We start from the raw sequence: 11540 nt of genomic DNA, 5'->3' as shown, positions 1-11540 counted from the left end.
CAAGGAGATCCAACCAGTCCATTCTGAAGGAGATCAGCCCTGGGATTTCTTTGGAAGGAATGATGCTAAAGCTGAAACTCCAGTACTTTGGCCACCTCATGTGAAGAGTTGACTCATTGGAAAAGACTCTGATGCTGGGAGGGATTGGGGGCAGGAGGAGAAGGGGACGACAGAGGATGAGATGGCTGGATGGCATCACTGACTCAATGGACGTGAGTCTCAGTGAACTCTGGGAGTTGGTGATGAACAGGGAGGCCTGGTGTGCTGCGATTCATGGGGTCGCAAACTGAGCGGACACAACTGAGCGACTGATCTGATCTGATGAACTTCCCGGTGGCTCAGTGGTAAAGAACCCGCCTGCCAAGGTGGAGACGCAGGTTCAATCCCTGGGTTCAGAATATGCTCTGGAGAAGGAAATGGCAACCTACTCCAGTATTCTTGTCTGGGAAATCCCATGGACAGAGGAGCCTGGGGGGCTACAATCCATGGGGTCACAAAGAATCGGACATGACTCACAGACTACACAATGTATAGACGTACATAGAAACCTCAGTAGATTTTATTATTTTTGGTATACCGAGAAAAAGACCAAAAAGGATATGCTCATATCTGTTAATATTAGTTTTTCTCTTCAGAAATGAAATTATAGAAAATTATTTTTTATTTTTCATATCCTCTTGTTTAGATTTTGTATATACACATAACTTTTACAAATAGAAAAAGGATTTTAAAAAATCAGTATATAGAAAGCTGCTGTTTCTACAACAACCTAAAATGATTAAAGAACATGTACATTTGTTTTGTTTAAACATTTCAGCTGTTTGTACAATACAAAATGAAGAAATGTCTTCAAAAAAGCTTTTAATCACAAAGAAGAGACAACAACTACAACAAGCTATTTCAATACAGGCTGAAAACAAACTGAAGAGCTAATAAAAGGTCACAATTATGTGTATTTTATCTGCTAAAATACTCCCATACCTCTTTAATTTGCCGAAGTAATGCACTTTTGCTAGCGACTTCTTCTTTCTCTTGGTCTGGTGATAACCGTAAGTATTCTCTGGACCTATGTGGTTTAAGGTTCATCTTTGTATACAGTCTTTCCTGAAGACTATCAAATAATACATTCAAAGTTCGAGGAAGAATGCCAGTATTTTCTTCTGTGCCTATGACAAGAATTTGTGTTTTACAGTCTCTCAAAGTACTAAGAAAGAGTAAAGAAACATTGTTGAGATACCAAGACTCCTTTTATACCACCAATAGGCAAGAGTAAAAAGCTAAGACAAAAAGTGAGGAAAGTTGCAGATTACTCAGTGTTCCATCACTTTGGTTTTCATTGTATAACTGACATTTATCAGCTATTAGTCTTATGTAAAACCTGAAATTTTACATTCAGATCCGATTTTAAAACTGGCTATCATTCATTATCACAAAGTATAAAAGTAAAATAAAATATAAAGTGTTTCCCTGGTTTTCTTTGCTTAATTCCTTATGTTACATCAGTCCTTTTCCCAAGTTTTCATTATCATTTAATTCTCTATCATATGGGTAAAGTAGTTTTACAAATTAAGTCAATCTGATTTAAAAGCCATGGGCAATACACATTCAATATGCTATTACTATTAAAAACAGAGCAAATTTGCAAGGTAATGGAAACATAACTATAAGTATTATGAAAATGAGCAAATATTAGGGCTTCCTTTTTTCTTTCTACCAAAAATAAAACCATTTACCTTGAAACGTGTAAGTTTTTCCAGAATTGGTTAGCCCGTAAGTAAAAATCAGCCGACTCTGTCCTTTCAAGAGGTCTTTAACTGGCTGCAGAATGCAACCCTGGAAGAATTCCTTCTGTGTAGTTTCTGGGCCAAAAACCTAAACAAGCATTTTTTAAAACAAGTAGTTTTAGAAAATTCAAGTTAATTAATAGTCATGAGTTCTACCCTTTAATATTTTTAATATTTAAAAGATCTGTCTTACAAGACTCATTCTTAGAGTTGACATATCCCCAATCCCAACAGATACAATTCCTAGTTTAACTACTGCCAAAAGTTTTCACGATAGAAATCTGATCCAGCCAATAACCTTTCATCTAAATTGTTAAAAGAACATTTCCACCAACCACAAAGAGACTGTAAGATTTTTACAATGATTTATTCACTTCCAATTATATGTTTATACACCTAAAAGTTGAGCCCTACCATTGAGAAAAAAATACCAGAACCTAAGATCTAAGTTTCATAAGCACAAGGTATGTAGAGTTCATTATATACAATTAGGTAGCAATTTTGGAGAAGGCAATGGCACCCCACTCCAGTACTCTTGCCTGGAAAATCCCATGGACAGAGGAGCCTGGTGGGCTGCTGTCTATGGAGTCGCACAGAGTCGGACACGACTGAGCAACTTCACTTTCACTTTTCACTTTCATGCATTGGAGAGGGAAATGGCAACTCACTCCACTGTATCTGCCTGGAGGATCCCAGGGATGTGGGAGCCTGGTGGGCTGCCGTCTATGGGGTCACACAGAGTCGGACACGACTGAAGTGACTTAGCAACTGCAGCAGCAGCAATTTAGCTCAAGCCGTCTTTTTATCTTAAAAGAAAAACTTTCAGTTTCATATGGGTACCTACCTTGGAAAAACTGAATTTTTGTGCCATCTGCCCAGAGCTTTTCTCACTTAAACGACCAAGGGTAGTATACTGAGGATCCTTCAGGACAACAGTCTGTGAATCCAGAATATACACACAGCCCTAGAACACAAATAATTAAAAACCCACAACAAGTACATTAAAATGATGATATTGTGCTCACTTAATGGAAATAAACTATAAAATCAAATTCAGCACCAACCTCAGACTCATGTTCTTTTTCTGGCTGTGTGAATGGTCTTACTCGAAGACAAACTTGGAGATAATCTTTAGATTCAGAACTGTTTGCCTTAAAAAGGAGAAAATATTTTAAAGATATAAAATGTAGAGTTTCAGATATCACCTTTCTTTAAAGTGGTTGATTGTTATAGAATAATCTGAGATTATACAAAACCTCTAAGCAAACAGTGACTCTTCTGTTTTCATCCATTTTATATTTGTTTAAAGAAAAACAAATCTGTTTTAAAAAAAAACAAAAATGCCAGAGAAGATTCAATTTTCCCTGCCTTCTATATTTATATTTAAAGTTTACAATATGCTTCTTTGGCATAAAACTGTAACTTTTATAACCAATACAAATGACAGGGCTGAAAGTCACTAAAACATAGAAGAGTAGAGTAAATCACAAGTCCCCAGAATACTCAATTAACCCAAATGCTCAAGACCATCATGCATTTTTTATTTATTTATTTATTTTGGTGTATTATATTCTCCTTACTGCTTCCTTTAAGAAAGGAATTAGCTTAGTTCATTTTTTAAAAATAATTTTAAAGAAATGCTTTATATTAAAAAGTAAAAAGAAAACAATTACATGAAAAACACAATTCACCAAACAAGACACAAGAAGAAAATTTGAATAACCCTATACTTATTAAAGAAATTCAACTTATATTCAAAGAAAATAATCCTATATAAAAACTCCAAACCCTCCAAAAACCAATACCATTTGCAATAACCTGGTAGTTTATTGGTAAATTCTCTCAAACATTTAAGGTTATAATTACACAAATTAAAGACAAACTCTAAGAAAATGGAAAGAGAACATCTTTCAATTAATTTGAGTTTGACATAACCTGAATACCACAATCTGACAAAGATATCCTCAGAAAAAATTACAGAACAATATCCCTAATAATTATAAGATAAAGGCAAAATGTTCTCCAAAGTGTTGTACCATCTTCTATTCCCACAAACAGTGGATAAACATGTCAGTTGCTCTGTACACTCACCAGTGGATGGTGGGGCCAGTCTTCTTCATTATCACCCTTCTAGTGGGTGTGAGGGTGGTATCTGATTGTGGATTTAATTTATGCATTTCCCTTATAGTGAAGAAGAACTAGAGAGCCTCTTAATGAAAGTGAAAGAGAAGAGTGAAAAAGTTGGCTTAACATTCAGAAAACGAAGATCATGGCATCCCATCCCATCACTGCATGGCAAACAGATGGGGAAACAATGGCTACAGTGGCTGACTTCACTTTTTTTGGGCTCTAAAATCACTGCAGATGGTGACTGCAGCATGAAATTAAAAGACACTTACTCCTTGGAAGGAAAGTTATGACCAACCTAGACAGTATATTAAAAAGCAGAGACATTACTTTGTCAACAAAGGTCCGTCTAGTCAAGGCTATGGTTTTTCCAGTAGTCATGTATGGATGTGAGAGTTGGACTATAAAGAGAGCTGAGCACCAAAGAATCGATGCTTTTAAACTGTGGTGGTAGAGAAGACTCTTGAGAGTCCCTTGGACTGCAAGGAGATCCAACCAGTCCATCCTTCCTTTAGGAAATCAGTCCTGGGTGTTCATTGGAAGGACTGATGCTGAAGCTGAAACTCCAATATTTTGGCCACCTAATGCAAAGAGCTGACTCATCTGAAAAGACCCTGATGTTGGGAAAGATTGAAGGCAGGAGAAAGGGACAACAGATTGCTAGATGGCATCACCAACTCAATGGACATGAGTTTGGGTAAATTCCGGAAGTTGGTGATGGACAGGGAGGCCTGGCATGCTGCAGTTCGTGGGGTCGCAAAGAGTAGGACGTGACTGAACTGACTATGACTAATGATGTTGAGTACCTTTTCATGTCTGTATTAACCCTATGTATAGCTTCTTTTGTTAATTATCTGTACAAATCTTTTGTCCATTTTTATTAGACTGTTTTCTTATTATTGACATGTAATTGTTTTAATATAATCAGAAAAAAAGTTGCCTGTCAGGAAAAAAGAGAGGCAAAAATTCCCTAACAAAATATTAGCTAATACATAAAATAGGAAAGTATATCCTAACAAAAAATAGTTTATCCTAGTGCAAGGTCAAGCTTGCATTCAAAAATCAATTAGTAGATTAAAAGAACAAATGAGAAACTTTCATCACTACTAGATGCAAAAGAAGTGCATATGAGTGACTTGAATTTGATACACGTATTCAACATCCATTCATAATAAGAATTACAGGCAGACTGGAACAGAAGGGAACTTCCTTAACCTGATAAAGAGCACTTATAAGAAACCTATACTTAACAGCATATTTGATGACAAAAGACTGAATCAGAGAAGAGTAGCAAGATGAGTAACAACAAAGGGATTTCTGCTTTCACCACCTCTATTCAACACTATATGAGAGGTTCTCGATGTTTTAGCCTAAGTCATCAGTTGAAAGGAGGGGGAGAGGAGGAAAGAGCGAAGGAGAGGGAAGAGGAGGAAAGAGCGAAGGAGAGGGAAGAGGAAGAAGAAGAGAAGAAAAAGGAAGAGGGAAAGGATGGGAAGGTAGAAATAAAATTGTCTTTATTCACAGACATCATGAACATCTACATTTTTATATGTTAAAAATATGACAACACCTTCAAAAAAGTTACCAGAACTATTAAATGAGTTCAGCAATGTAGTATGATAGAAGACCAATATGCAAAAAGTAATGTTTCTGTATATGCTTGGAAGAAACAGAATTTGATTAAAAAAAAAAAATACCATTTGCAATAACCTCAAAAATTATAAACTAATTAAAGAAAAATCTTAACAATAGATCAGGAACACCATACACTGAAAATTAAAAACACTGCTCAGAGAAATTAGAAGGGACCAAAATAAACGGAGATATGCCTCATTCATTATTTGGTAGACTCAGTGTTAAGATATCCAATCCATTCTTCCAAAACTGATCTATAGATTCAATGCAAATGCAACAAAAAATCCCAGGAAGTTTTTTGGAGGGATTAACTGACAAGCTCATTTAAAAACTCATAGATAAATGCAAAGTTCCTAGAACAGTCAAAACAATTCTGATAAAGAAGAAATTTGATGGGCTAACACTACCACCTGAGTTCAACACATTTTAAAGCTACAGTGATCAAAACAGTGGGATACCGACAGCCAGAGAGATACATAAATGAACAGAATATATAGGGTATTAAAAAATAAACCTCCACATACAAGAGTATTTGATTTATGACAAAGTTGTAAAGGAAACGCAGTACAGAAACGATAGCTCTTTCAACCAACTGTGCTAGAACAATTGGATATCTATATACAATTTTAAAAATAGCAATTTGAATACATATCTCACATTGTATAGAAAAATTAATTTCAAATGGGTCAGAGATCACAGACTTAAATATAAAACTAAAACTAAAAACTTCTAAAAGAAAACATAGAAGAAAACCTTTGTGGCCTTAAGCAAAGATTTCTTAGATATGCCATCAACAGCACAATACATAACAGAACAAACTGGTAAAATGGACTTCGTCAAAATTTAAAACTTCTCTTCCAAAACAGTTGAAGGATGAAAAAACAAGCCATAGAGGAAATACTTGCAAAGGATATATCTGACAGACAGACATATCCAGAGAACATAAAGAACACTTAAAATTTAAAAAAAATTCTTTTAATGGGCAAAAGATTTAAATTGACATTTCTCTGAAGACACACAGAGGGCAAATAAGTACATGAAAACATATTTAACATCTTTGGTCATTAGGTAAATGCAAATATCAATTAGATTATCAATACATACCTATTAGAATGACTAAAAATAAAAAGACTACTCAGGATAGCCAACATTAAATTGAAATAGAGGAACAAAGATGAAGAACTCACAATACCCAGCTTTAAGACATACTATAAGCGACAGTAATCAAGATAGTGTAGCAGTGGCAAAAGAACCGAATCAGTGGAACAGAAGAGAGCCCTGGAACAGATCAACATGAATACAGTCAGTTGATCTTTGACAAAAAAGCAAAGGCTACACGAGGGAGCAGACAATCTGTTCAACAAGTGGTGCTGGAGCAACTGGACATCCATATGCAAAAAACTAACCTAGACATAGACTTCACACCCGTCAAAGAAATTAACTTAAAAAGAATACAAACCTAAATGTAAAATGCAAAACTATTAAAATTCTAGAAAATCTGGATGATCCTGTGTTTGGTAACGACTTTTTTAATTCAACACCAAAGGCATGATCTATGAGAGAAGTAACAGATAAGCTGGGCTTCATTAAAACTAATTTTATGCTTTGTAAAAGACATAATCAAGAGAATGATAAGACAAGCCAGAGACTGGGAGAAAATATGTGCAAAAAGATACCAAATAAAGGACTATTAGCCAAAATATATAGAGAATTCTTAAAATGTAATAAGAACACAAACTGATTAAAATGGGTCAAAGACCTTATCAGATATCTTATCAAATAAGATATACAGATGACAAATAAGCATATAAAAAGATGCTCCACACTTTATGTCATCAAGGAAATGCAAATTAAAATGAGCTATCACTACACATCTATTAGAATAGCTAATATCTGAACACTGACAACCAAATGCTGGTGAGGATGTGCATCAACAGGAATTCTCATTCACTGCTGGTGAGAATGCAAAATGTTACAGCCATTTTGGAAGACAGTTTGACAGTTTCTTACAAGATTAAACATATTTGTGTTCCATACAATCTAGCAATCACGTTCATTGGTAATTATCCAAAGAAACTGAAAACTTATGTCCACAGAAAACGTGCACATGAATGCTCATAAATGTTTTTTCATAGTTCCCCAAAAGGAAGTAACTAAAATGTCTTTCAATAGGTGAATGAATAAACCACAGTACATCCATATAATGGAATATAATTCAGAACTAATTATAATTCACAACTAAACTTATAAACATAAGTTAAATTAAAATTATAAACTAAATATATACTTACACATATTTAGTTTAAATTATAAACGAAATTAAAATTAGAACTAAATATAATTCAGAACAATGGAAACAGTGAGAGACTATTTTTGGGGGCTCCAAAATCAATGTGAACAGTGACTGCAGCCATAAAATTAAAAAACGCTTGCTGCTTGGAAGAAAAACTATGACCAACCTGGAAAGCATGTTAAAAAGCAGAGACATTACTTTGCTAACAAAGGTCATCTAGTCAAATCTATGGTTTTTCCAGTAGTCATGTATGGATGTGAGAGGTGGGGACTATAAAGAAAGTTGAGCACTGAAGAATTGAGGCTTTTGAACTGTGGTGTTGGAGAAGACTCTTGAGAGTTCCTTGGACTGCAGAGAGATCCAACCAGTCATCCTAAAGAAGTGAGTATTCGCTTCAAGGACCGATTGCTGAACCTGAAGCTCCAATACTTTGGCCACCTGATGCAAGGAACTGACTCGTTGGAAAAGACCCTGATGCTGGGAAAGATTGAAGACAGGAGGAGAAGGGGACGACAGAGGATGAGATGGTTGGACGGCATCACCAACTCGATGGACATAAATTTGAGTAAGCTCCAGGAGTTGGTGATGGACAGGGAAGCCTGGCATGCTGCAGTTCATGGGGTCCCAAAGAGTCGGACACGACTGAGCAATTTAACTGAACTGAACTGAACATCCTTATAACAGAATATAATTCAGAACTAAAAACAACTGAACTATCAAGCCATGGCAAGACATGGAAGAATCTTAGATGCCTACTGCTAGGTGAAAGACGCCAATCTGAAATGGCTACAGACCATATAATCCCAACTATTAAAATATGATATTCTGAAAAAGGCAAAACATTGGAGATAGTTAAAAGATCAATGTTGGTGGGTGAACAGGTGAAACAGATGAATTTCAGGGTAGTAAAAATACACTCAATAATATCATAATGATGGATACATGTGATTACACATTTGTTCAATAGAATGTGTAATACCACGTATAAACCATAATGTAACTATATTGTAACCAGTCTGAGTGATTATGTGTCAAAGTACATCCATGAATTGTAACAAATGTACCTCTGTGGTGGGAGATGTTAGTAATGAAGGAAGCTATGTGGGGGCAAAGAGAATATGGGAAATCACTGTATCTTCTCTTCATTTTAGCTGTGAATATAGAACTCCTCTAAAAAATGAAGTCTATTTAAAAACAAACGGACTGACCACACCAAGGGTTGGTGAGGATGTGGAAGAACTTAACACATTGTTACCGGGAATATAAAATGCTATATCACTTTGGAAAAGTTTGGTAGTTTCTTAAAAATGATCCAGTCATTCCAACCCTAGGTATTCATCCAAGGGGGGAAAAAAAAGGAAACATATATCCATACAAAGATTTGTATACAAAATTTCATAGAAGCTTTGTTGTAATAGCCAGACACTATAAACACATGTGCCCATCAGCAAGCAAATGCCACTGTGATACAAAAGCAGACCTAGAAGACCTAGAAAATAAGTAAACCAATCAATATTTGAATTTCATATAACTTTCATGTCATGAAATAGGATTTTTCTTCTTCAACCATCTAGAACTACAAAAACCAGTGACAGCTTGTGAGCAGTACAAAAACAGGCCATCCCTTCCTCTCTTCTTTTATGATTAAATCAGCTAAAGTAGAAGAGCCTGACACATGAAATGGGTATTAAATAATTACTTTTCTTTTATCAATGTTCCCTATACCCCCTCTTCCCCTTCCATCATCTTTTTTTTTTTTTTACCATTTCATAGCTTTTTTTTTTTAATTGGGTATTTACATGGTTGGTGTGCATTTTTGCTTTTCAGAGCTCTCATAAAGGTATTTTAGTTAGTCTCTAGTTACTGTTGTTGTTTTAATATTTCATGGGGGAAATGAGGACTTGGAGCGTTCTAGTCTGCCTTTTTTGCTAGTGTCAGTTCCTAGACCCCTTACTTACATAACACACACACACATACACACACACACACAAAACAAAGTCGCTCTGAGTAGTTTTAAATTCCCAGCAAAACTGAGGACAGAGAAAGTACATGAGGAAGTACAAAGTTCTCATATACTTTCTGTCCCCACACAAGCACAGCTTCCCCCACTATCACCCCACACCAGAGTGCTAACTTTGTTACATGTCATTATAACCCAAAGGACACAGTTTCCATTAATTAGAGTTCAGTCTCTTTTCTTTATAAGAATACAGTTGATTTACAATGTTGTTAGTTTCTACTGTACAGCAGTCAATCAGTTATACCTATGCATATATCCACTCCATCTGTCTTTATAAAAGGGGTTAGTACATCTCTAAGGCATCAAAGTTAACAATCTAATCTGTAATAAAGAGAATATAAGTACATTTGTAAGAAAAGGTCTATAAACACAGCAAACATAGTAACAGGTAGGGTGGTAGAAACTTCGTAATGTTTATTTCTTAAACACTACTAATTTTTTTTTAATCTGCATTATTTTTTAAACTAAGGGCAGTTCCCAGGGGCATAGTGGAATATTTGACATTTTTGAGAGAACCATACCAATACTTGACACATGTTGAAAACCATGAAGTAATTTGGTTTCAACACTGGATCACACTACTTCTTTTGATAAAGTCATATCTTAGTGAAGCTGGATTTCTCAGTGGTTGTTGTGATGAAAAGCAAGTCCAACCCCAAAACAATGAAGAAAAGGAAACGAAGGTGGCAGTATCTAATCTGATTGCAAAGTTTGAGAAGTTGTGCAACACGAAAAAGGCACACATAACCCATCAGTAAGTAACCTTTGGTTAGTGAAGAAGGATGTTAAAATTCTTTTTTCATTTAATTTTTTCTCAAATGGCTACTAGGTTAGGCATAAATAGTTATTAACTTGTCTGCACCTACTATTTGGAAAGCAACTGTTCTGTATTTAGGGCACCATGAGAAAATTACTGAGATAAGTCTGTCTTAAACCTACAAGGTTTGGAAAGCTCGTCTTTAGTCGTACCTGTCAAAAAGTGTATGTGTGCATGTGTGCACACGTCCATTAACACTCAATCACGACAATCAACATAATACTTTTCTTGTACTTACCTCAGTGCTTGAAGCAACTAAGGAAAATTCACGAGAGAGGTCAAGCTTAATGCCATCAAAATTTATTTCTGAAGGTCTTGCAAGTGGGTCAGCACTGAAAACATAAGATGGTCTAGACATCCCATCTTGATTTAAATTAGATTCCATTCTGTAAGAATAACAGTAACGTCTTTAGAAAATCTCAATATATCAGCATATAAACCATCCATAGTTTAAAAAGTCTATGAGTCCAGCCCGCTACTTCTTGCCACATAAACTAGATTTTCAAAAGAAACATATTACTATTGCATCTACTATCTTTCCAAAAGAAAGATATTACTATTCCAACATAATGAGCCATGGAAAAGACAAAAGAACAGATTATTTACAGATTCTGAATCAACTAATATTGGACACTGCCTACCACTACTGTTCATGTGATCCAACCTATAGGTAGGTAGATTCATCCAAAGAGATTTCAAGAGTGAAGATAATCTACAAAGTAAAATAGTATAAAACATTCAATCTGTCTGAAATGCTCTCAGAAGTCAGATAAGAAGGTGTAATAAATATAACCTTGTGCTTAGTTTTTTTAGTGTCTTCTAAAGAATATGAGACTTTGTAATGTTTTATAATTTAGGAGTTAA

At 35.2% G+C, this 11540-nt stretch overlaps 1 protein-coding gene across 3 annotated transcripts in view; it reads right to left on the bottom strand.

Moving 5' to 3' along the window:
* KIF20B (kinesin family member 20B) overlaps nt 1–11540 on the bottom strand; it is an 86866-nt gene that overhangs the window by 69741 nt on the left and 5585 nt on the right. For all 3 annotated transcript variants that reach the window (XM_010838530.1, XM_010838531.1, XM_010838532.1), the window contains exons 2-6: nt 10915–11062; nt 2849–2935; nt 2629–2748; nt 1734–1872; nt 982–1166 (exon numbers count right to left, since the gene is read on the bottom strand). In XM_010838530.1, the coding sequence (XP_010836832.1) occupies nt 982–1166; nt 1734–1872; nt 2629–2748; nt 2849–2935; nt 10915–11062 (679 nt within the window). The remainder of the gene's footprint in view (nt 1–981; nt 1167–1733; nt 1873–2628; nt 2749–2848; nt 2936–10914; nt 11063–11540) is intronic.

Source organism: Bison bison, unplaced genomic scaffold (genome assembly GCF_000754665.1).
Source record: "Bison bison bison isolate TAMUID 2011002044 unplaced genomic scaffold, Bison_UMD1.0 scf7180017864097, whole genome shotgun sequence".
In the NCBI taxonomy this organism is placed as follows: Eukaryota; Metazoa; Chordata; class Mammalia; order Artiodactyla; family Bovidae; genus Bison; species Bison bison.
Note: the sequence above shows the minus strand (reverse complement) of the source record. Positions and strands in the feature narration are given on the sequence as shown.